The 27,990-nt window shown below is 37.6% G+C and overlaps 1 protein-coding gene across 8 annotated transcripts in view; it reads right to left on the bottom strand.

Moving 5' to 3' along the window:
• Positions 1-27,990, bottom strand: part of Fmnl2 (formin like 2) — a 284,823-nt gene that overhangs the window by 44,294 nt on the left and 212,539 nt on the right. For all 8 annotated transcript variants that reach the window (XM_048812271.1, XM_048812267.1, XM_048812274.1 and 5 more), the window contains exons 7-9: positions 21,615-21,723; positions 15,574-15,650; positions 13,863-13,956 (exon numbers count right to left, since the gene is read on the bottom strand). In XM_048812271.1, the coding sequence (XP_048668228.1) occupies positions 13,863-13,956; positions 15,574-15,650; positions 21,615-21,723 (280 nt within the window). The remainder of the gene's footprint in view (positions 1-13,862; positions 13,957-15,573; positions 15,651-21,614; positions 21,724-27,990) is intronic.

Genomic DNA, 27,990 nt, shown 5'->3' with positions numbered 1-27,990 from the left:
ACATTAATATAGTAATATATAAGTTCTAGATTGTGATTTCCAACCCATTTTAGTGTATTCCTGTAAATTTTATTGAAATATTCACAGAATTGAAAACTTGGGACTTCATGGGTTAAATCAAAAATGGTGAATCATGAATTCAAAACCCATGAAGACAATAACTCATTATGTGACAGATCAAAGACCTCAGGAAAACTACAGGCAAATGCCTTAAGTTTGTCTACCACTTGCTTCTATCTCTCACTTCACATCTCCTTTCTCTCGTATCTTCTCCAAACTCACCCTAAAACCTATTCTGGGTCTCAATCGGGAGGAATTTGCACTTAACCAACTAGAAGGCCCTGGGTTCAATATTTAAACTGCCCCAGGCAAAAAGTTACCTATGGAAAAAAAATTAAAAATCATAACACCCATACTACAAAGCAAAAGTGAGGGATGGGGGGCAAATCTCAGAGCCCAAAAGCTTCACTACTACTAGATTGGAACATAGCCTCTTTATTTCTACAAAGATGATGAATTCCTAAAACAAAAGCAAATAAATGGATATCTAATAGCAAAATAATTCAAGAATCAACCATACCATATAAAGAACTCCTAAACCTGTCATCTCTTCATAAAGATCAAGGCACATCACACAGACAGGTGGACTTCCCTATACAGAAAGGGGCTTCCACCACTTTACAAAGTACAGGGGTGTGGGGGGGAAGACTTCCCTTCAGTTCTTTTGTTTAACAAAACCAAGTACAATCCCTAAACTTCACCAGGTTGGACAACAGCAATCCTAAAAGTTCTCTGGTTATATTTGGGAGTTGCCCACACTTGTCACATGGTCACAATGTGGACTCATTGCAGGACTAGACATCCTCTCCCAAAGCCAAGAGAATGTTAGAATCCAGGCAAGAATGAGAGAAGCACAGAAACAGTTCTCCCCGACCTGGGAGAGAAATTTAGTACAAGCATTCTCCAAAGTTCAGGGAATGGGACTCAATGAATCCACAAGTAAACAGACTTGTCCTGGGATACCTGACATGCTCTGATATCAATCAAGAACAAATATGTGAGGAACAAGAGGAGTATTATCTTTTACCCACACACTAAACATGTCCTTGACACCTACCACATAGAAAACACTACTTACTAGTTTTACACCTATTCCTGGAAACTACTTCAAAATGGAAAATTCAGTGTTTTTCTTGGTGGTGTACCAGTAAATCTGGGATACCACATGTGTTGCTGGTATGTTTATTGGTGGAAAAGGAGCCCTCATATCCCACAGTCAAAACCAAACTGCCAAAAACAAAGCAAAGCCTATAGCTCATGTTACCATGATTGGCCATTTCCACCCTCCAGTGACGCAGAGCTAAGGGGGAAATTCTGTCAGAGCGCGACTGCATGATGAAGGGGCCTGACAGTGATTGTTGGACCATAATCAGGAACCACTGGGCCATTTTCTTCTACTGAGTGTGTTTCAATTATGAATGAAAACTAAGTATGACCATATATCCTTGGCACAGTGATATACAAAATGAAAGAGTTGGGCAGGAGCCACAAGCACTACTGTGGTAAAGGAATAAAGGATGAACATTGAACTACAGTGTGCAGAAAAGAGTTCACGATGTGACAGGGAACTGAGAAAGAAAAGCTTAAATAATGACTCAAAAACTGAGTCTTTGAAAAACTACACAAACCAGGAATGCTTCCAGAGGCAGACCCTCACTAATGGCAAATACCAACAGCATGACCAGCACACTTTTCTGGCTAGGGAAGCAATGAAGTTGTTAGACATGCTACAGGTTTTTTATATATATATATATTTTTTTTTTTCCAGAGACTGATAAAACCACCTTGAAGGGGGTCAAAAGGGAACTTGGGACTAATGTCAATGATACAGGCTGCTATACTTCAGATGTTGAATGTGCCTCCAAAGGCCCATGTGTTAAAGACTTGGTCCCCAGGGTGGCACTATGCGAAGTGGTACTATGGAACATTAGGAAGTGGGTCCTAGTGGGAGGGAAGTCCTTAGTTCATTGGAGCTTGCCCTTGAAGGGGATTGTGGGACTCTGCCCCATTCCTTTCTTTGTCTTTTCTTCCTGGCCCGTGATGTAAACAGTTTGCTCCACTGTACATTCCTACTATGATGTGCTGTCCTCACCAGAGTCCCAAGTAAAGGGGTCATCTGATCTTGGACTAGAATTTCCAGAACCATGAGCAAAAGTAAATCTTTTCTCTTTATAAGTTAACTGACTCAGTTATTTTGCTATAGTAACAGAAAGCTTATTAATAAACTTTCTAAAATAACAGCAATCTAAAATCTTGTTACTATTGCCATCTGGCCTTGGTCATGTGAGTTTTTGTTCTTGTTTGTAAATGAAGACATCAGCCATTTTTATTGTCATCTGCAGTCAAAGAAGCACTTAATTTCTCTTAGATGGAACTATATGAATACATACACACAGCTGTTATGCACACAGGCATTTATAGAGACAATATTAAATAGACTTATAAAATTCTGGAATTGGAAGGGATGTTAAGAACCATTTGACGAACTTCTCACCTAAAGCCAGAATGTGCACCACAAGATGCCAGACCCGGTATCCCTCAACTTCTTGACCATCCCTTTGTGCATACAGGTCTCTTCCAAGCATCTCTGCAGCCCCTTCTAGCTTTGTCTGGTTACTGTTCTCTTTCTAGAATAGAGTCCCTGGGGAAGAGTTCACTTCTTTGGTTACAATCCTCTTCTATCTGGATTATGCACTCACCCCTCAATCACCTCCAATTAAGCCTGTTCTCTCACTTATCTTCAGTGCACAACTAAGAATTTGACCTTGGGCATTTTACCAGTTATAAGCAATCAAATTTAATAAAAAACAAATTTTATTTTCTTAAAAAAAAAAAAAAGTACTTCCCAGACTATTTATCTATCATGGTTGGGCTACTTTCTTCTTAACCTAATATATAATATTTGAATAGATTCTCCTTATATGTATGTCCATCCCCCTATTCAGTGGATCATCCTATTTCCTGTGGACTCTTCTTCAAATTCCTGTCTTCATATCCTTTGTCATGGGCATGAGCTTGGTCCAAATTTGCCCAATTTGACAACTGAACCACCTATCTTTGAACTCCAGCATCTCTCCCCTCAAAGGAATTTTATGCAGAACCACAATCCTTACAAAGATTTATCTGAATTACATAAAAATCTTTATCAGATTTTCAAACTCAATCAGAATATCATAAAACATATATATATATATATATATATATATACACACACACACACACACACACACATATATATATAAATATTTCATAAACTATAAAGTACTGAGTGTACATTTCTTTCCCCCTTCTACTTTTACCTATCTTCAAGTTGAGATTTTGTTGTTGTTGTTGTTGTTATGCAATTGAAGTTGGGGGCTTAACCACTAAGCCACATCCCCAGCCCTTTTTATTTATTTTTTATCTTAGACAGAGACTCACAAAGTTGCTCAGGGCCTTGCTAAGCTGTTAAGGCTGACTGGGGACTTCCCATCCTCCTGCCTCAGTCTCCCAACATGTATGTGTCATGTCACCATGACAGGCTCTCAAATTGAGATTTTTTTTTTCTTTTCTGAGATTGAACCTAGGGGTGCTTAACCACCAAGCAGCATCCCCAACACTTTTTATTTTATCTTGAGACAAGGTCTGAGTTGCTCAAGGCCTCACTAAATTGCTGAGGCTGGCTTTGAACTTGTGAACCTCCTGCCTCAGCATTCCAAGCTGTGGGGATTATTGGCATGTGCCACTGCAACAGGCCTCAAATTGAGATTTTTTAATCACAGATTTCAAATCTTTCTATGACTTTCCTGTGGACCTTAATCATGTCATGCTCTGTTCTGTAACACAGGACTCCAGGTATTTTTCTTTTGGTGCCAGGGATTGAACTTGGGGGCATTTAACCACTGAGCCACATCCCCACCTCTTTTTTGATTTTATTTAGAGACAGGGTCTCACTGAGTTTGCTTAGGGCCTCCCTAAGTTGCTAAGGCTGGCTTTGAACTCATGATCCTCCTGCCTCAGCCTCCCAAGCTGCTGGGTTTATAGGAGTGCACCACCGTGCTGGGCACTTATGTTGCCTTCTGAGGCAAACTTCAGGCCAATCCTTTTGTGCCCAGAATTCTCTCTACCAGATCAGGTCTCTTCCCTTTTTTGACCCTACCCAGACCCACACCTCTCAATTTGAGGCCCCTTCTAACAGTCCAGTCTGCCCTGAATTTTACTGCTAATTTCAAGTGCTCCAATAAATAACCCAATCTATATCCATTCCCATTAGGTTTGGGTTTCAGTGAAAAGTTGGGGAAAACATATGAACATGTGTGGAAAGGGCTTGAAATGTGATGATATGTTATGTAAAGTTAAATGGATCTAGGTAAAAATCCCAGAACTTTTATTTACTAGAGCATGTTGGTAGGCCCACTTAGTCTGTGCCTCTCTCTTATTCCTACTTCAGAGTATATCTGAGTATTAACAAAATAATATGCACTAGCTTGTTGGCAATAAGCAAATAATAAATTTAAATATTTACTAAATAAAAATAGTAGTCATACTATTTCTACATATATATTCCCTTTTATATATAAGTGTCTTAAATTTACTGATGAATGTCTATAACACAGGAGAAAATGTAACAGATTCATGAATCTGCTCATGATTTCTCTCTGAAGATGATTGTTTGCTAGTTTAAAAAGAAAATAACCAAACAAAACCCATATGTATTAACTGTGGATTCTACATATATATAAAAAAGGTACGTTTTACAAGTTTAAATTATATTTGGCAATAAACATATAAATATAAGTAGATTCTTAGAGTTTGTAATTAATGTTCTTTTATTGTGACCTTAATATACATTTGGTCTTTAACAAATTACTTATTAAAGTCTGTCTTTCTCAAAGCAATAGAAATTTTTGTGGTATAAAAATGATGCCTTTTATTTTGCCATGCTAAGAAATATGTATGTATTGGGTCAACAGCTTCTTAAAAGTTTCAACAAACTTTGATTTTGTTCAGGAGTTCTGGGGGGGGAAGGTGATGATGATCAATAATACCCTTAGTTTTGGAGAAATGTTACAGAAAAGATAATTGAGCTCTTGAGAAAAGAAAATAACTATCCTTGTAAAACATTAGTAGGGAGAACATCTAACCCTGCATAAAAGGGGCATTCCAGCCATGTAAGGAATTATTACTTCTCAAATCTCTCAAGCAACAGAAATAAACACACAAAAATCATAGCATCGTAGTATCACTGCCATTCCAAATCTTTCCTTTGTTTCTTTGTGGGGCTTACTGTGCTTACTTGCCATATAAAACATATGTGAGTTATCTTATTCTTCTTCCTAGTTAATACATCTAGAATTTCAGAACTATTTTAAAGAACAGAATGAACCTAGATTCATATTTAATAAGATGATTAATCTAGCCATATGTTTGGAGCTTAGCACTGGATTTAATGATTGCTAAAATAACCTATAATCCAGAATTCTTTGACACTTAAAAACAAGTATTTCTATTTTCACTTAATATAAAGCTACTTTAAAAGGCAGCTAGAACAAATATGGAATACTTAAATCCCAAGACACATCTTTTTTTTTTTTTTTTTTTAANAGGAAGGAAGGAAGGAAGGAAGGAAGGAAGGAAGGGAGGGAGGGAGGGAGGGAGGGAAAACAAAAGCAAACCTATGCCATCTGCTTTACAGTTGGCAAAGGGCATAGGTATTAGAAGTGGTATTTTTATATAAATAAAAATAACAAGGAAGCACCTCCCCACCCCTTTTTTTAAAGTGGCTGTTACATTCAAAATGGAGAATGAGGCCCCCTGCTGTATAAAATTGTCCTTAGACCTCTAGAGAGAAGGGATGGGTCTAACAAAAGTCAAGCTAAGAAGCAAAGCATTTCTGCAACTGCTCACCATGTCACAAGACACCCTGGTATGCCATTGAGTACCATTAACCTCCGAATACCATAATGTTTTCCTCCAGGCTGACAGGAAAAGGAATATCCTAAAGATGCCAGAAGTCAATGAAAAAACGACTCCTCAGTCCCTGCCCTGTCAGAATTGTGTGGTTCTGTCTCATCTTTGGTCATGGTAGTCCAGTAGTCAGTTTTCCTAATAATTTTATTAAAGTCCTGTTAAAGATCAAACTTTGTGTATATGGTGGTATATATGGTAGAAAATTGTGAATTTGGTAAAAGTTGATCCGCATATGAAAATATTGGAACTTGATATTCTGTGAAGGAAAATTTGCCTCTACATTGGAAGCTGGAAAGCCACTGGAATGGTGAAAAAGAATCACAGTATAGGTTTCTTAGATTTTCAATACCTACATTAAGAACTGTGTAAAAAAGTGTAATGTCTGTGTACAGATTCTCAATACAACCAACAAAATCTCAATTATGAAAGAGGAAAAAAAAGTGAATGAAGTGAGCAATTGAGGAAGCAAATGACTGTCAATGGAGGAAGAAGCCCAAGGAATGAGAAATATGAATGGCAGAATTTCTGAAATGAATCTCAGACCTCAAGTTCAGCCTGCTGTGTCAAAATGACCTCATGCTAAGCCACTCCAACTGACTTGAAGCAAAAGAGAAGAACAATTTCTATACTAAACAGAGTCTAAACAGCCAATCACTGCGGGATACAATCCTTCTGCTGCTCCTTGCTTCCTGGAGCTTGTAGTAACAAAGACTTTGGGATAAGCAATGTGGCCTTTCATAATCTGCCCCTGACATTCAATCCAAACCTTTCTCATATCCTACCCCTTTTAAGAGTGTAAATTCAGGACAAACTAAAGTCCCTGAAGTTTTAAAACACCATCTTCTTAGTATCCAATGACATCCTCACTCTCTTTACATGCTATGATCAGAGTCAGAGAAACTAAGCAGATATAGCAACAGAAGCAAACACAAGACACTATGTTGCCTATTTTTAAATTGAAGGAAGGGGCCATAAACCAAGGAATGTAAGTGAAGCTAAAAAGAGCAAGGAGATGGACTCCCTCCTGGAAAGCTACCACCCTATTGTCTCTTTTTATACTTCTGATCTATGGAATTTATAAGATAATAAATTTGGGTTCCTTAATTTAAGTTTGTGGTCATTTGTTACAGTAACAATAAGAAATTAATACCTGGTTAATTCTTGTTCAACCTAAACTCAGCTCAGGCACACTTTCCAGGATACCTTACCTGCCTTGTTCTTACCCTACCTGCCATCTTCCCTTTACTTTGCCTTGGCTTGCTCTTCCTCCTCTTTGCAAAGCACCTTGCATTTACCAAAATGATTGATCCCTCAATTAGCTTGAGAGGCTTCCTTTTAAGAGTAGGCCTATGGGTTTGTTTTTTTAATTTTTTTTTTTTGTAGTTGTAGATGGACAGAATGCCTTTATTTTATTTGTTTATTTTTTTATATGGTGCTAAGGATCAAACCCAGTGCCTCAAACATGCTAGGCAAGTGTTCTGCCACTGAGCTATGCCCTAGCCCCTATGTTTATTTTTTATTTCCATTGTTTATCAATGTTTCTGGTTCAGAGAATACTCAAAAGGCTTTCAGTAAATTAGCATGACTCACCCCTTAGTAATCAACAAGATACCAGTGTTCATTTCCTTACTAGATGATAAAGACACTGATGACAAGTAGCTAGTTCGTTACCAGGAAATGAACTTGGAAGTACTATCAATGGCTCCTTTCTCCTTTAGCAAGGCCTTCACAATGTCATTTGCCCACTTCAAGCACATTTGCTTGAAAGAAGTTTAACCATACTTTCTACCTCCAAACAGAATGTTCATAAAACTTTCAGTCACAAACAGAAACTAAGTATCAGGTTGAAAGAAGAAGACAGAAAATAGAGGTTAAAAAAAAAATAGAAAATATATTCATGATTCTTGTATAGTTACGGAGGTGAACTGTATTTTCCAAAGACAGCAACATCTGTCCCTCTCATGTGATGTTCTACACTGTGACCCCAATACTTCAATGATCAAGAAATGTTCGGGGCTGGGGATGTGGCTCAAGCGGTAGCGCGCTCGCCTGGCATGCGTGCGGCCCGGGTTCGATCCTCAGCACCACATACAAACAAAGATGTTGTGTCTGCCAAAAACTAAAAAATAAATATTAAAAAAAAAAGAAAAAAGAAATGTAGCCATTGCCTTCCCCTTGTACCTCAGTTGGCTTTTACCTCAGTTGGCCTCAGGGCTTCACTGGTAAGCAACAGAATGCAGCAGAAGTGACAATGCATGACTTACACGACTACCTCAGAGGACATGGTGTGATTTCTGTCCCTTTGAGCACTTGCTCTCCAGATGCTCCTCCCTGGGGCACCCTCTCCTAGAAGCCAGATGCAATGCTGTGAGAAGCCCAGGCCATGTGTAGTTCTTCAAGGAGGCACTCTGGTTGGTAGCACCAGTCAAGCCCAGCCTGGGAGGCATCAGACTCAAAACTAGATACCTGAGTGAAGAAGTCTCCCAACAAATCCCTGTCCCCAGTCAATGATATCTTCCCTGAGAGATCCTCCACACAACGGAGCAGTGACAACCCCTGCCATACCTGACTTCCAGACCTGCAGAATCCATCAGACTAGTAAGACTAAATTTGGGGTACTTCATTATCCAAGACAATAACTGCAACAGTTAATAAACAGACAAAAATACTTAGCAGTATTACTATCGCATAAAATTGCGGCTTTGTTTCCTGTCCTTAGGAAGACGGACCAGCCAGAAGTGTCTTAGTGAATTAAATCAATTTGATTCTGGCCTAAAAAAAATACATACATGCTCTAGGACTACAGCTCCCAGAGACTTTAGATTTAATGGAACCAAACAGTAAGTACTCTTCCTTCCACATCTAAGATTTCACCACTTTTAGATTTTTTTCAATGACTTTGGGATTCATAGTCCTATGTCCTCATATGTCCAAGAGGTTAGATTAGATGGGATTAAATTCAAAAGGGTGCTGGAAGAATACCAGAATGTCTGCTCTTCTTTCTGTCCAGTTTGGAGCACTGTAAATAAAACTTGACAGACCTTCTTAAGTCAACTAAATAATGTGTAGCATGAGTGTTTTCAGATACCCAGGAGCTAAACCACATTGGGTTTCTTAGGAAGCCTTCTAGCACCAAGTGAAAAAAAAAAGAGCAGCTACTGCCAAGAGGGTTGTGTACAAGAGAGGTGGTGGCCTTGAGAGACTCATTTCACAAGACTCCAAGTATCTATACTAGAAGGTCAGAAGTGGGAGGCAGTGGGGCCTTTAAAATACAAACTCAAGCTATTTTGCTCAAGCCAGATGCTGCATTCTGGAAGCAGATGAGAACACAGTTATCATTAGTCTGAAATCCTGATGAATTCCAGGTGTACCTCCCAGCAGCCTGGGAGAGCTATGGCTCCAAATCCTCAGAGAGTTTTGTCATTCATGTCACAGAAGGCTATTCCACTGCAGTTTATGGGGCCTCGGTACTTTTCCTCTTTGATTTCAAATATAAACATTTTTGCCCAGACTTTTGGGGATACTTTTTAAAGTAAGGCAATTTCTCAAATATATCAAAGAATGTAAGGGAAAAAAATAATCAAGAAACAAGATACGAAAAATTTGAGGAGAAGATGATCTAGATCGAAGACTTCAACATTCCTATGAGAAACTGGATTAAATATAGTGTTTATAAATCTGAAGTGGGTGCTGGTTGACTTCTTTCACCAAAAGGTGCAGTTTAATGACTCATTGGATTGCTACCTGTGGTCCCTGTTGCTGGGGAGAGAAGAAAAGGCATGATCAGAACCGTCAACAATGTTTATGGGGGCTCAGTCTCAACACAGTTTAGGAACGCCCATCCACTCTCCCATCCTCGTTCTCTAGGCTCCTAGTCAATCTGTGCATTCCTCAACATCCTTCTAATCTACCTTTTCCTATCTGTTAGAGTATGTTTCTGCTCCTGGCAAACAGGACCCTGAACCAATTCAAATACCAAAATAACCACACGTATTTCCAAAAGCAACCCCTCGCTGAATATGGGAGGCATCAGACTCAAAACTAGATACCTGAGTGAAGTAGAGTGAGTAGACTCCATTCCCTCTCTCTCCCTCTCTTTCACTCACTCTTCTGCATTTTAGACAGACAGACAGACAGACACAGACACAGACACACACACACACACACACACATACACACACACACCATGCAAAAAAGAAAGAAGAGAAAGAAACAACTTAGGGAAGATGGTTGTACGTCCTTCTACATGGCTAAATTATCCAATACAGAAAAACAGATGGTTTCTTGTTCTCACCCTGGTCCTCCTTTCAGGACCATAAATTTTCATAAGAAGATGTTTCGACACCAAAACCAGATGTGTTAATTCCCCTTATTTAAATTTTCTTACAAGAAAAGAATTCAAGGAACACAACATTGACTGTTAATGATCTAGACTTCATCAACTCAATATACTGATGTTCTGATGCATGCCACAACTCACACAAACTATAAGTTTACTGACTGAATTTATGCAACTAAAACTCATTTATCATCACATACTTGGAAGCAGCATATGTGCTTGCTCCCCAGCTTACCATAAGCAAGGCCTTGGGCTAACATTCTTTCCACTATCAGATACCATTAAATAAGGGGGCCATCACTTTTCCTGAAACATGTACTTCACATATTGCACGACTCATAACAAGATTCTTTGGGGGAAAACAAAATAGAAAACAAATTTGCTGGGATCTTCAATATTAACCAAAACATGAGAAAACAATGTAATCATATATAAAAATGTATTAAGAGCCAAAATATACCTGATGGATTTGTTGGCTCTGGAGGGGGAGGGAATAAAATTCCTGCTAAGTACTTAAAATGAGTGGTCTCTAAACTTTTCTCTATATCTAGTTCTACATGAAGGTGGTGTGCTCGACTGAGTTCTAACAGTAGTCAAAACCCAGAGGGTCTAACTACAAAAAGCAGATGCTGAAATCCCCTGATCTACTCCCTGCAGAAACAAGGATAACCTCTTCTTCCTTCTCCTAGAAAGAGTTAAAAGCTTTAAAAACAATCTTCATAAAGGCCAATGGTCCTTTGGTCCTATGTCCAGTATCCTCTCCCTGATCTGGTACTCCCTGCCACAAGTGGCTTCTCACTGACAAAAACCCTATCTGTCAGTCTTACTCACTGACCAAAACCCTATCTGCACAATAGCATATCCTTGTATTCAAGAATATATACAAGGATAGGCTGCGAGGCTCCTTGGAGCCCAAAGATTCCAGTGACATTTTTGCTGAAAGCATTAAAGAACACACCCTTCACTGTGATTTATATATTTTTTTTAAAAAATCAACTCACATAAAGAGGGAAGGAAAAAAAGAGAGGGAGGTAAAAGACTGAGCTGTGAATGCCATTACATTTTTTAAAAACAAGATGATAGCAAAGTAACGCTTTTTCCACTCCAAGATAGGATAAATAGGAATAGGTCAAAGAGGCATCAACCTAAGAACAAAGTTTCCCAGGGGCATGTTCCTGCCTTGTCCCTGTTCACATGGCAATCAGGATAATCCTTGGGTTTGGGCTGTCTACAAAAGGCTACAGCTAGAGATAAATGCAGGACCAGAGCACATAGCTCTGGCCTTGACCTTTCTTCCACATGGCAAATGCCTATGCCAAGGACAAAAAGAATGTAAATAGCACCTTCCCTCTTAAGTAATTACAGAAATGAAGCAGGTTTTGATTAAAACTCTAAAAGCTCAAACTTAAAGCTAATTTGGATGACAACTAGATAGCTATTGATTTAGCGGGACTATGTTTTTCTTCAACTAAGTACATATGATGCCCTAAATGGCTACACCATGGGCAATTCTGACACCAGACAGTTAAAACTCAATTGTGCAAAAGTTTGTATGCCTGCTATGCAAAACAAAGAGATTCTATTTCAGCAAAAAGAAAGCAAAAACCAACGTTAATCTCATGAGTTACTAGCTTTAATTCTGATTCTATACAATTAAATCTTTAGGATATAATTTGACCAGCAGTATAATCAGATGACAGTCAAAACACTAGTTATAACAAGGGTCACTGATATCTGCACTGTAAATGCTTTCAGTGTAGAATGTGATATTTCCAAATATGATCTAATCATAAATTTTTATAAGTTATACTAGCAGTATATGCTATTTATTTTTCCTTGAAAAACCATCCACCCAAACATACAAACATACCTCCTTATTTATAAATGTAAAATTTATATATTTACATATGATGTATTATTAAAACACTCAGAGAAAGGCTTTTCTTGTTTATAAAAATCACTTGTTTTGAAAGCAGAATATGAATTTAAAGATTCACTCTTATTCTTCATCATTGTCTTAGAACCTGAATATTTTTTCACAATCACTAGGGCCAAATAAATTGAAAGAAAACAAATCAACTCTTTGATTCTCTCTGTAGTCAGCAGTAACAAAGTGGATAAAGTCAAAATCTAAGCACCAACTGGAAGAAGAAAGGTGACATAAATAAGAGACAAGAGGAGTGTTTGTCCAGCCCACATGTTGGAGGCTCCCCACCCCATGTGGAGCATCATAGAACCACTCTCCAGTACATATGGCAGCTGGGGTGGTGAGTCCAATTAGGGAGGTGAAGGTAGGGAGGTTGGCTCTCTGGTGCTAACTCAGTATTTCCCTTATTTCTCTGAGAAGTTCACACACAACTGGGCCCACACTTCAGCATGGTTTCATGGAAGTCTCTTGGATCAGGAACACCAAACCCTAAGCCTGGCTTTTTGTGACCACAGGAAACCCTCGATTTGAATTTTAGTTTATTCTTTTATATAAAGGAAATATTAACAGTTCTTCCAAAGATGCTAATATAGAACCAGATAATTTCCTGTGTGGAGCTGGTGCAGCCCTGGAATAGAGTCGGTGCTCAACAAACACTATTCATGCTCTCCTCCTCCAGAGGCTTGCAGCAAAGACAACAGAAAGTGTGGAAGTCGCTGTGAGATCTGGACTATAACACATCTTAAGTCTTAATCCAGCAACATCTGGAATTAAATGGGACTGCCAGGGTAAGTCACGAATCTGAGGGTCCTCAAGAACCTGGGAACCTTGGAACCTGGGGCTCCAAGTGCCGTCAATATTCTCCAGAAGTAAAGTCATTCTTGACATCTTTTTCCTCAAAGTTGCATTGAATGTAGGCATATACTGAGGAATACGCCTACATATTCTTCTAGGTCATGTAACTGTTCACTACCCCTAAGGGAGACTGGTATTATCACAGCTGAGATGTCTTGATACTTTGGGACAGAATTCTTGGTATCATATTATCAATGTGTAATGGTTTCTTTTTTTGAACTCAGTCTTCACATTCAACAATGCATGTCCACTACTTTATAATTTTGTGACAGGACCACTTAATTAGTAAAATCACAAACTCCTGAACTAAGTGTCTATATTTATTTGACAGGTTTTTCATAGCATCCAACAAAGCAATTATAATAAAATACTATTTGGGAGAAGCAACTCTGATGAAAAAGTTCATAAAATTCATAGGATATTATCTACATATTTTCAACCCTAAGGAAAACCATATGCATGTAACAAAATCTGTTTTCAAACTGGCCATTTCATATTCCTCAAATGAAAATATTGTACTGCAAATATCATTAAGTTATGGTAGAAACAAAACACCCAAATTTAAGATATATAGGCTAGCTTCACGCCTTTCCTCTCGGTGATATATTAGAAAATCAGCGATTACACTCTTAGGATCCTAGAACGAATGAAGAAGTAAAGTCATTCTGCTTGAGGATATCCCAATATGAGCTCTTTGAGTGAGCAGGCTTATTAAACTGTAGTGCATCCTACCTCCTTGAAGTTATCAAAAGCTGATAAAATGATTTCGTGCCCTCCTCTGACAAGACAAACGGCTGCCAACAGTTCTAAGACAAGGGCTTTTGTTCTGTCAAAACAAGAAGAAAAAAGAAAAACACAGATCGGTGAAAATGACATGGTGAGTCAGCTACTCCTGCCTCCAAGATGAATATGAGAATAATCATCATTTTCCCTTGTGCTTTTTAAACCTTTATTCTGTTCCATAGTTATATTAAATCACTTTTTGAAAACTTTACCGACTTTTCGATATGTGCTTTGTCTAAAACAGCAAATGTGGAAGGCAAGCTTCCTACACCCAAAATTTATGAATTTCACTAATAAAAACTAATTCTTTCAGTCAAATTATTGGGTGACTCAGAGCAACAGAGCTGAAAAAATTTTACTGATGAGCTAAAAACAATAGGAAACATGAGAATACACACACACAAAAGTACCAACTGAATATTCTTCCTGGTTTTAGAGTCAGAGGCATAACATGAGAAAGCTCAAAAATCAACTCAAATTTATGTTTTACACTTCAAATCTGCTCACATGCAGATAGATCCATTAAAATCCCATATGACCACACAAGTTTCTATCACTTCTTCATATGCAGGAGATCTGGGAGGAGTTGCATTACAGCTGTACTAGTGCAAAAATATTTTCTCTGACTCAAGAAAATAAAACTCCATCTGAAATATTTTTGAAAGGAGAATCTAGAGATCATTCTAAGTTTGTAAATACAGTGTCGAAAAAGAAATGGCATTGTTTCTTCACCGTAAGATCACTTTAGTATTTCATCTTTGTTCTGGAATAAAAACTATTGCCAACCTCTTAACAAAGACTGTTCTGATATTCTACAATATCAACTGTCTTAAGAAAAATGAATAATAACTTTTCTATAGTGGAAGGCAGAGACATGACTAGCTAGGATTTTAATAAAGAAAGTAAGAAATCACTAAGTTGTAGATTTATTCAGGGGAAGTTTTAAGAAATACTACTCAATATTTAAGTATTCTTTACACACTGCATTACATTCCTAGAAAGGCCTAATTTACAATCATATTTTTAAGGTGAATTAACAGTTTCTAGATACTCAGTTTATATATTGTATCTCAGGGAAGGCAACTATACATTTGAAACAGAATACCTCACCAGGTTGGAAAAGCTCAAGATAACCAAAAGAGAAACTGTTGATGAGAGACTTCTTTGGTAATCTGTAAGGCAATTAATCTATGTGTCTGGTCTTTAAAGAAAACAAATATTAAAGAAATCTGCATATTTGTTCATTTGTTTTTCTATTTGTTAACTAAAGGTACGTATGTAAAGTTAGGAAGCAAAATGTGGATAAGAAATGGTGGTTTTAATTAGCTATTAGTATTTTAAGACTTTCCTAGTCCCCATGTCTGGACACACTTACAACTTAATTCTCTCCACCAATTTAGCAGCAAAGATGCTTAATACCAGACCTAGAAAGGAATAAAAGCTTAAGGAGCAAAGTGAATGGCTAAAGTTGTCACCAGGTGCTCAACTCTGCCCCATGTAAAGATGTAACTTGGCTGAAAGGAAAAAAATCCACACAGCCAAGTACTTTACAGTCAGTCTTATTTCAGCAAACCACACCTGAGAGTTTCAAAATTTTAACTTTTGTTAAGTGTTGACTAGCTCTAGTTAGATTTAGACTTACAGTACAAAGGAAGCTCACCTGGGATTCTTGTTGTTTAAGCTTAGTGCAATCTCATTAACAGCATGTGGATGAGACATGACCATGTTGAAACCATACTGAAATGTGGGAGAAAAAAAACAAAAAAGCATTAGGAAATAGGTTAGGAGACAGTCAATATTAATTAAAAACAAAAAATCTGAAGGTTCTATCTCATGTAACAATGATACACTATCATAAATGAGGTCATCATAAATGCACATTATTGTCAAAACATATTTCTGTATTGAAAATATCAGGGATCCCATCATCAAAGGCTTATCTTCCCATATATACATAAGTTACACATTTTTTTTTATTATTAAAATAGTGAAAAGGCCAGGCACAGTGGCACATGGCCTGTAATCCCAGTGGCTAGGGAGGCCGAGATGGGAGGATCGAAAGTTCAAAGCCAGCCTTAACAAAAGCAAGGACTAAGCAACTCAGTGAGACCCTGTCTCTAAATAAAATACAAAAAAGGGCTGGGGATGTGGCTCAGTGACCAAGTCTCCTGAGTTCAATCCCCAGTGTCCCCCACCCCAAAAAAATTAGTAAAAAAGCCCTATCCAAGGGATTCTCAACTCAGCCTCCTCATTCAATCCTTTGAAAGGCAAAACAAAGCACTAATTGATTCCCCAAGATCCACCCAGGTTAATTTGGTCTGAATCTCAATAACAGAGCCCTGGAATCTAAAAATTTTTAAGCTTCCAGGGTGACTTCACTCAGCAGTTAGGAATCGCTCCATCAAGTCCCTTCTCTGGGCAATGGCTACCAGAACCAAGGGCCTAGAAAACCTGTCTTTCTCTGAGGTATGTTATATCACCCTTCTACACAAAGAACAAGCTTAAGTCCTAAAATAGCTTCCTATTTTAAGGAAATTTTACTTAAAAATCTGCATTTGTATCTCAATTTCACTTTTAGTAAAGTATAACAATAAGTGAAAGCTCATATTAAGTAGCTTGCTATAATGATCAATTTTACATGTCAACCTGAGTAGGCTGTGGTACCCAGATACTTGATCAAACATGATTCTAGATATTTCTTTGAAGGTATTTTGTTTTTGGATGGGATTAATATTTAAATCAGTACACCCCAAGAAAGTAGATGGGCCTTCATTATGTAAGTGGGCCTCATCCACTTATTTTAAGACCTTAAGAAAATCGCTGACCTCCCCTGAGAGAAATCTGTGGATAGACTGCGTTTTTGAACTTGAACTATAACACTTTTCTGGCCTGCAGATTTTGAACTTGACAGTTTCCATCATTCCTTAAAGTAAATCATTCTGTGTGTGTGTGTGTGTGTGTGTATGTGTGTGTGTACATATATACACGTATATACAAACATATCCTATTGGTTCTGTTTCTCAAAAGAACATTATTTTCTGGAAAACATGAAATAAATGAAGAAAATGTAATTGTATTTGTACTCTACATTATAAATACATATGGTCATTAAAATACTAATTGTGCAGGAATATAGTTAAAATGTCAAAGTTGTCATGAAATATTTTAAATTTATAAAATTTCCAAATGAACCTAAGATTACAGAATATCTCTAAAATGAATAAATGAAAAAATATGAATAAAAAAAAAAACAAAACAAAGAACAAGCTTAAGAAATTTGATTCTACTAAATTGAGGAATTACCTTCTCTCTCCTAAATTTACTGTCAGCTTTTGAACTATTTCCTCTTACACTGAGAAAAATGTATGCAATCAGAAAATCCTTCCAAAAGCTCCAACCATATCACCCCCACACAAAGATCTATGGTTAACCTCCTCACCTCTTTCCACAAATGAACTCTTCCATGCCTTCATTTGAGGCTAATCCCTGCACTTAAGTCCTTGATTTCATTCCCTCTCACCTCCTCAAAAATATATGCTACAGAAATTCCTCCACTCACCATCACCTTTCCCTGTCTACTAATTCATTATCATGAACATAAAAACATCATGAAAAATGCTCTTATCTTAAAATGACTGCAACAAAACCCTCTTTGATACCACAATGAGTCTAGCTGCCTCCTCTCGTTTCTGTTATCCTTACAACAAAATTCCCCCCAAATACTCAGGATCTCTGATTCCTCTCATTTGCTGTTGAATCCACTCCCACCAGGCATTTTACTCCACAGCCCACTTGTTACAGTTTGGATGTGAGGTGGTTCCCAGAAAAGCTCACAGTAGACTATACAGGAATGTTAAACAAAACAATGAGATTATGGCAGTTGCAACACAATCATGGATTCATCTATTTGTCGGATTAGTAATTTGAATGGATTACTGTGTAAGTGTAGACATGGGACTTGGCTCGAAGAAGCAGGTCACTGGAGGGAGGGGGGGTGTCCTTGGGGATGATGTACTTGTTCATGGCTCCTTGTGCTCTCTTGGCTTCCTGGCTGCCATGAGCTGAGCAGCCTTCCTGTGTCACACCCTTCCACCAGATGTTCTTTCTCACCTCAAGCCCAGAGTAGTGGAGTTGGCCAATCATGAACTGAATCTATTAAACCATGAGCCCAAAATAAACTTTTCTACCCTCTAAGTTGTTCTTGTCTGGTCTTTTGGTCACAGTGATGAAAAGCTGACCAACATACCTCTGAATCTATTCTTGCCAATATCACCAATGACCGACATTTTGTTAGTCAGTGGCCTCACTCATCTTACATGATTCAGCAGCAACATTTTTCTTCTTTCAGTAATAGGGATACCAAACCCGGAACCTGGCACATGCTAGGCAAGCATTCTACCACTGAGCTATATCCCCAGTCCCAGTCTCTTTTGTTTTTTAATTGGTAAACAGTGTTTCACCAAGTTGCCAAGCTGGCCTGGAACTTGGGATTCTCCTGCCTCACCCTCCCAAGTCACTGTATTATAGACATGAGCCACCACACTCAACTTGGGAGCATTAGACAAAGTGGAGCATTCCTTTCTCCTTGAAACATGGCCTTCAGATAGCTCTACCTTCCTGGCTACTTCTCCGGTGAACTAGTTTTTCCTCATCTCTTAAACATTTAAATGGAGTGTCCCACGGTTCATAATTTGGACCTCTTTACTTCTCTGTTGGCCCCACAGATTTCATTCATACTCCTAGTTTCCTAAATGCTCTATGTGCTAACTAGTCTCAAATTTGTAGCTCAGTGGAGGAGCACTTGCCTAGCACTTGTGAGGCACTGGATATGATTCTTAGCACCACATATAAATAAATAAAATTTAAAAATCCATTGACAACTAGGAATATTTTTTAAAAAAATTTATATCTCCAGCCCAGACCTCTGTCTTGGAATCTAAACTAACATACTCAACTACACTTAAATCACTATTTGGAGGACTAATGCATATCTCAAAGTTAAAATCTACCAAATGGAACTCCAAATGATCTTCCTCCAATTTTATCATCCTGTAGCCTTCTCCTTCTTAGTGAATGACAACCCAATCTTATAGGTACCCAGGATGAAAGCCTTAGTACCACCTCCTCTCCTCGCCTACTCTCTCACCACATACTTAATGCCACTGCCTTTACCATCAAAATAAAACCAGAATCTGACCATCTCTCAACTCTGCTCCTATAATCCTGATTCATACACCATCAATGCTCACCAAAATTACTGCCAATAGCCTCCTAAATGGTGTACACCCCCTTGCCTTTGCCCTCCAAGGTCAATTCTAAGCACAGCAGCCAAACTCATCATATTAAATGCAAGCATCATATTTACTAGCTTTTCCCTTTCAACAAGACCAGTGTCCTTTCCCTGACCTATGAAGTCCTACATAAGCAGTTCTCTGATACTTCTGTCTTTACCTTCTACTCTTCTCGTTCCTCATTCTGATCCAGCCAACCTGATCTCCATTCTGCACCTTGGGAAAACCAGATTTATTCTAACCTTCCCTTTGTTGCCTAATTCAAGTTCTGATTAAATGTTATCTCCTCAGTGACACTTTCCTAGCTAGCTTATTTAAACATGCATATACATCTTAAGAACTTCCTATTTCCTGATTGTTTTTTGCAATGCTTAGTAATGGTTCTCTGAGTTCAAAGCCTAACCTTGCCACTTATTTGCTTTATGATTTTGGGAAAATTACTTAACTTCTGTGTTTCAGTTTCTTTGTAAGTAAAATGGGGAGAATAACACTATCAATGATAGTATCAATGATAAGGGTGCTTTGAGATTTACTTGGGTTCATAAGTTTAAAAGCCTACCTTTGTAAAACCATGATTCAGCCTTCATTTCACTTTATCATCATTATTATATGAAACACCATATAATTTATCAATTTATTTTGTTATCTGCTCACTCTCTCTTAAAAGTTAGTTCCCTGGGCCACTAATTCACTTAATGCTGTATTCTCAGTGACTAGAACAGAGGCTCTGTCTGACAAAATACAAAAGCTATCAAACTTGAAATGGAACCACCATTTGATGCAGGCATCCCACTCCTAAGTTTATACCCCAAGAACTTAAAGTCAGCATACTACAGTGATACAGCTACATTAATGTTTATAGCAGCACAATTCATAATAGCTAAACTATGGAACCAATCTAGATGGCCTTCAATAGATGAATGACAAAGAAAATGTGGTATATATACACAATGGAATATTACTCAACCTTAAAGAAGAATAATATTATGATATTTGCCAGTAAATGGATGGAACTAGAGAATATTATGCTAAGTGAATAAGCCAATTCCAAAGAACCAATGAGGGAATGTTTTCTCAATATGCGGATGCTAATTCACAATAAAGGGGGAGGGGAGCATTGGTAATTTGGATGAGACAGAGGGGAGTGAAGGGAAAGGAAGGGACATGGGGATAGGAATAATTGTAGAATGAATTGGACATTACTGCCCTATGTGCATATATGATTACATAACCTGTGTAACTCTACATTATGTACAACCAGACAAATGAGAAGTTATACTCCATTTATGTATGATGTATCAAAATGCATTTTACTGTCCTGTATAATTAATGAGAATGTTTGTGTGTGTGTGTGTGTGTGTGTGTGTGTGTGTAAAAGATATCTACTGATTTAGAGAAGGAACAAATGAATGTTTCCCTTCTTAAATTCAATTCAGCAACCTTATGTTGGGTTTGAACACTAACATGGATCCTCTAGTTGTGTATTTGTTTCTATTTCCAATTGAACTTACCTGTGGCATCCATATCAATACAAATAAAATTTCTTTTTATATTTGAACCCTACTGTTTCTAATGCATACCCTTGGTTTGCTTACCTACACATGTAACCCTGTCAGTTCACCTCGGGTCCTCCAGGCTCTACCTTCCTCTGTACTGTTAGGATTAACTCAAACCACAGGCTGCACTGCTTCTAAGCAGCCTCAACCTGTTTCACTACCACCTGAAGGGGAATCTGTACTTTTAACAAGGATCCACCAGGTGCTTTGTATAAAGATTAGGAACCACTAAGTCCAACTCCTTGTAACTTCTTGTTCACTTTCCAGCCTTTGGGAAACACTGACCCACTCATAGTGGCAGGTGCTCTTCCATTATTGTCTACAGCCAGTGGTTTACTCTGTGCTCCGTGATTACAAGCATTTACCAAGATATCTAGGCAACTCGACCACTATAGAAGAAAATCACCTTTCCTTTAAATAACTAAAAATTATAGGCCAGGCTCAGTGGCACACACCTGTAATCCCAGAAGCTCAGAAGGCTGAGGCAGGAAGGATTGAGAGTTCAAAGCCAGCCTCAGCAACTTAGAGGCCCTAAGCAACTTAATGAAACCCTGTCTCTAATTAAAATATAAAAGGGGCTGGGGATGTAGCTCCATGGTTAAATGTCCCTAGGTTCAATCCCTGGTACCAAAAATAAAAGAGGAAAAAAAATACAAATTATAAATACTAATTAAAATATCACAGCAATAAGTTAAATCTGGAGCATTAGAATGAACCAGACCTCTCTTTTTTAATAGCTTCTCATCAAATCATGATATTTACTTCAGATAGAAAGAACACAGAGAAGCCAAAGAGAACAAGACCCAAGTCTGATGAATTCCGACTTCTTTCAGGGCCCAGAAGCACAAGCATACCTGGTAATTCATGATGGCACGTAAACACATGATGCAGACATGAACGTCATCTTTCTTACTCACTAATCTTGAATTCTTCAGAGTTCTTCTGCTGGGCAAAGTATTATATCTACAAATAAAAACAGAAACACAAACATAGGTTTCTTTCTTAGCATAGGCACGTGTACTGTAAAAAACGGATATTATTTTCTTCATTAACCCACACTTACATAAGGACTGCGGGTTAAGAACACCAACAACAAACCCATCACCACAAAGCTATTTCCATAGACTGTGAAGCCCACATGTTTCTGAGGACTGGTGATGAGATTTTCATGCCAGATACCTACAGACAATGAAAGACAACCCCTCTCACAGTAATAACAAATCAAACTGTATGTGAGATTGAGTAACAATCCCAGCCTCCTATCAGCAGGCCACACGAGGTATGCATAGGCAATCTCTGCTATTAACAAGGGAGGGGGTGACACTTAGCTTAGACCTAGGCCCCCAATTATTTGTCCTAATTATAATTGCACAAACTACTGCTTTCAGGTGTCCCTGCTTTGGGAATTACTCCTAGACATTTATTAGTGACTTTAAAGTGTCACTGTGATATTAGATTGACAAATTAACATGGTGCATGTAGAAAAGATGATAACATTGAGAGCTTTAATACAAACTTTAAATTATTTAAAGAGGAGGAGGAGGAGGAGGAGGAGAAAGGAGAAATCTCTATCAAAAGTCTAATATTGTATATTTGTTGACTGACTGTATGTCCTCTTCTGCTAAGTATCTGTTCAGTTCCTTGGCCCATTTATTGATTGAGTTATTTGGTTTTTTGAGTTTTTAATAGCTTCTCATCAAATCATGATATTTTTGAGTTCTTTATATATCCTGGAGATTAGTGCTCTGATGTGCATGTAAAATTTGCTCCCATTCTGTAGGCTCTCTATTCACCTCACGAATGGTGTCTTTTGCTGAGAAGAAGCTTTTTAGTTTGAATCCATCCCATTTATTGATTCTTGATTTTATTTCTTGTGGTATAGGAGTCTTATTAAGGAAGTTGGGGCCTAATCAACATATTTAGCAATTAGAGAAATGCAAATCAAAACTTCTCTAAGATTTTATCTTACTCCAGTCAGAATGGCAGCTATTAAGAATACAAACAACCAACAAGTTTTGGTGAAGATATGGGGGGAAAGGCACATTCACATATTCCTGGTAGTACTGCAAATTGGTGCAGTATGAAGATTCCTTGGAAAAATTGGAAGGAAACCACCATTTGACCCACCTGTCTCACTCCTTTGTTATACCCGAAGGACTTAAAATCAGTGTACAACAGAGACACAGCTAATGTTTATAGCAGCACAATTCAAAATAGCAAAATTGTGGAACCAACCTTGATGCCCTTCAGTAGATGAATGGATAAAAAAACTGTGGTGTATATACACAATGGAATATTACTCAACATTAAAAGAGAATAAAATCACAGCACTTACAGGTAAATGGATGGAGTTGGAGAATATTATGCTAAGTGAAGTTAGCCAATCCCCCAAAAAACAAATGCTGAATGTTTTCTCTGATATGAGGATGCTGATCCACAATGGGGATGGGGGGGGGGGCGGAATCATGGGAGGAATGGAGAAACTTTAGATAGGGCAAAGGGGATGGAGGGAAAGGAAGAGGGCATGGGGGCAGGAAAGACGGTGGAATGAGATGGGACATCATTACCTTAAGTACATGTATGAAGACACGAATGGTGTGACTCTACTTTGTGTACAGCCAGAGACATGAAAAATTGTGCTCTATATGTGTAATGTGAGTTGGAATGCATTCAGCTGTCATATATAACAAATTAGGATTTTTTAAAAAGTCTAGGGGCTGGGGTTGTGGCCCAGTGGCAGAGCGCTTGTCTCTCACACGTGAGGCACTAGGTTTGATCCTCAGCACCACATAAAAATAACTAAACAAAGATATTGTGTCCATGTATAACTAAAAAAAAAAAAAATTTCAAAGTTTAATATTGTTTGGCTGAACAGAAATTTCATTTTCTATTCAAAAACTACCAAACATGGATAATTCTTTCAAATAAGGCTGGTAGTGAACCAAATACATTTTTGAAAAGCACTTTGATCAATCACTTGTCTCACTAAACCTGAATGTGTAAAATGTAGTTTGCTCACACTAATTTTGAGAAGGTAGCTCCATTAAGGGACTTTCTGCTTGTTTTATATTTTGAAATAAAATCTCAGCAAAGAAGCTGACTCCACTCAGTTCTGAATGCAAAAGCAAAAAAATTGAGATTAAACAAACAAGTTGGGGTTTTGGTGTAAGTAAGACCAACTTCAGCATCTAAAATTCAACTTTAAAATGTGTCACTCATCCATAACCCAGCATGACTGTTGACACATGTCTCGGAGTCTCACACACAGTGGCACAACTTCTAAAATGTCCATGCAGCCAATCCATCCTAAGCCTACATGATGCTCTTAGATTCTTCCTTTCCCCTACATACAGTTATTTTAATCTCAGCTTTATATTTCTTTAATGGAATCACCTATTATATACATGTTAGTTTATTTGAAGCATAGTTTTCATTTTTAATTAAAGGCAACAACCACTAACCTAAAATGAAGTCACCGGAAATTTAAAAAGCAAAGAGGATTTCAGATTTCCCTTTGCTAAAGTATATTTATGCATGGTGATGATTATCAAAGCAAACTACTCTCTAAGGAAGATTGGTTAGTTTCCTCTATACCTTTCTTTATTTCTGCTTCACTTCCCCGCGCCCCCCCCCAAAAAAAAATCTTAATTAAAGTTAAGCAAGCCTACACATTTCATTGTTTCCTCAAATGTGTAAAGTAATATAGCACATTCATTTCTTTATTGAGCCAATTCTTGATATATGCTGTACCAAATCTCTAAGAAGCCATAATGTATTTACCACTATTTTTCACAATGCAGAAACCACAAAAAATAATTAGAATAATATACTACATACTGCATATTACAGAAAAGACTTCCACATGTTGTATTTTGTGGCTAAGCCTCAAATATATTTTTCTGGGTCAAGATAATATATTTAATATGCAGACTTATTCATATTTAAAGAATTTAGAAAATATACAAGACATCAACAAAAACAATGAGCGTTTATGAATGATATTTAATGCTAAAACAATACAGCTAAACTTTTTCTAAAATGAATGTTATTTGTTTTCAAAATTATTTTCTCAGGCTGAGGTTGTGTATCAGTAGTAGAGCGCTTGCCTAACACATGAGGAGCCCTGGATTCGATCCTCAGCACCACATATAAATAAATAAATAAAGGTATTTCTCCATCTACAACTAAACAAAAATATTTTTTAAATGTTATTTTCTCTAATTTTTCAATTATAGAAAAATAGACGTACAGTGCGGCACACGCCTGTAATCCCAGCTGTTTGGGAAGCTGAGGCAGAAGGATTGTGAGTTCAAAGCCAGCCTTAGCAGCAGCAAGGCACTAAGCAACTCAGTGAGACCCTGTCTCTAAATAAAATACAAAAAAAGGGCTGGGGATGTGGCTCGGTGGTTGAGTGCCCCTGAGTTAAATCCCTGGTACCCACCCCTGCCCCCCATCAAAAAAAGAAAAGAAAAATAGAATAGAAATAATAGGGAATATCTGAACTTGTATGTTTAAAATCATATCATTACAAATTTTTAAAACCCAACGCCACAACCAATAACAACAGAATCATAGTACTGACATCCAGATGAGATCCTTATCATTGACTCTACACCTTTTCTTATACAGATAAGTAAACTGAAGCCCTAAGAAGTTACATCCCCGTGGAAAATAAGAAGAGTTTTGAATAGACTCCACCCCATGACTCCCCACTAGGAGTCAGGGCAATTACTTTCTACAAATTGTTTCTCATCAACTTGACTCATCAACAATCTGCTGGGTTATCGCATAAAAAAGCTACCGCCTACAGCCATCTGTGCAGGACAGTTTCTTCCCTAACATTCCTATCCAGTCATCCTGACAGCATTTTCTACTTCAATCCTATATAGATGTAATTTCCTGACTTGTCTAATTATTTTACCACAAAGGATTAAGACTTATTTGATGCAAACAGATCTGATCATCTACTGCAGAACACAGTGGATGATCAAACCATTTTGTAAGCAAGGTTTTCTTTTCAAATCTTAATTTCATACATCACTGATCAGGAAAGTAGGGATGTATTCTACATTTTTGAATCCTCATTATAAAAGAATTTCCTCCTGTTAAATAAAAGCATCCTGGAAAATGCCATAATTCTTTACCGCTAAAAATACAAAGTATTTTCTAGGAATGCAATTTGGGATTATGTAAATAGATACAGATATCAGAGAAAGCCACGAATTAACGTACGTCAATCTATTCTTTAACATACACATCCTATGGAACTTCACAATCTTTGTACTTAGATATTTGGTTTGTGTGCTTTAATTATTCTTTCAGGGCGAGTGGGGGGGGTGCAATTTTAAATTTAGTTTCAATACACGATGTTGATACTATTGAATCAACACTTCCCTTAGGAGATAGTTTTAATAGATCCCCCAAGTCACTCACAATTTATTGGTCACTTTACTACTTTATCACTACAAAGACAATTGGACAAGGTGAGCAATCTAAAGGAAATGGGCTCTGGTTCCCTCCATCAGTCACAGAAAGTCAACCCAAATCTTTAAGTTGGTTTTATTAAACACCTACTGTTTATCCTAAACTCTGCAAAACTGTCAAAGAAAAATGAAAGATAAGGATATTGCTTCTGTCCTCAAGGACTTATCATGGAGTTTAGGGAAGAATGGGTAAGTACATAGCTAGTGCCTGTATTGAGATATGCTCTGTCCACAGCCTGCCTATTTCACTGCATTTAGAAAGTGATGCATATGAACCCAATAACAACCCTTATATACCCACCAACACAGGATAACATGGTGGAGCAATGGTAGTCACATCTTTTCAAGTGAGAACACTATTTGCAAAGCACTGTCCTTAAAATCATCTCATAGTCAACCATTTCTTAATCAAGATAGATTTGACTGAGTTAACACAGACCTACTCAAAAGTTGTTTTTAAATGGAGCTGTCAGTCAACAACTAAATATGAAAGGAATAGAGAAACTGAGAGACAAGTATCATAAAGTTGACATGAAAATGGGCATAATCATGAAATATTACCAATGTAGATTTAAAATATCCCTGTCTTATTCAACAGTAGAATTATAAGTTACTTTCATTTGTGATTTTTGTCTATATTTTTACAGGCTAAATAAAATGGATGTGTATTAATTTTCCAAAAAAAGAAAAAGCAAAGTATATTGAAAAACTCTTTTAGATGGTCTAGGTATAAATCTACTTTTCAAGAGACAGCTAACAAGCTACCACAATCATAATGTCCTTCCTACCCCAAGCACCTGGCTCCTAGAGAACTCTAGGTAGAAGGTAGTCCCATTGTACCCTCACGAGCAAATTTTCAGATTTCTATGAAGAGACTAAAACCTATAACAACACATATGACAAACGAATCAAGTATCATTAGGAAAAATCAGCTTTGAAAATCTTTTTTTCCTGGCATTGTAAATGTCTGCCTAGATGTTGATAGGCTGAACACAGTGATTAACTGTTTCTACAGAAAAAGGATGAGGGTAACTGACTACCAAGTGTGAGTCACACTGATTCATTTAGGCAGGGCTCGAATATCACAGCAGTTATCTGTCACCCATTAAAAAAATTCCAACAGCTCAAAAGAAACCAACAGCCAAGTAATCTATACAAACTACTATTTCATAATTAAGTTCATATGATTCAACACACTATCTTTGAAAGGACAGATAAGGTGGCCTGCATCCGGTGCTATGTCACAGCCCTTTAGGCTAAACTACTAGTCTTCTCCTTTCATAAGCAGTGATCATCCTAGTGGAGATTATGGGGATTAAGCAGGTGGCTCAGTGGGAGGTATGGGGCCTCTGTGGTAAACTAATATCTTTTGTATGTATTCAGCTACTTAATTACCAAAAGTGAAATCCATTACTATATTTTCTTCTGAAGCTATTGTGAATCTTCATTTAAAACAGAGACTATCTGAACAGAATCAAATTGGAGATTGTCCCTCCAATTCATTGTGATTTATTTATAAATAAATAAAGTGAGAAGCATCAGTTTCTCCAAGTCTCCATGGATAATCGAGGCAAATAAGGTTTATTCAGAACCCTCCTTTGTAATTTGTCTTGCCTGATCCCAGACTCTGTCAACAGCTAATGGTACTCTTTCCCTTCACTGAGATTTGAAATTGGCTTCTGAGACAATACACTCCCCTGGGTCCTCTTTCTCTTCTCCAGTAGTTCTCAGATCTCACATACATCAC

Source organism: Marmota marmota, unplaced genomic scaffold (assembly GCF_001458135.2).
Source record: "Marmota marmota marmota unplaced genomic scaffold, marMar, whole genome shotgun sequence".
Lineage (NCBI taxonomy): Eukaryota > Metazoa > Chordata > Mammalia > Rodentia > Sciuridae > Marmota > Marmota marmota.
Note: the sequence above shows the minus strand (reverse complement) of the source record. Positions and strands in the feature narration are given on the sequence as shown.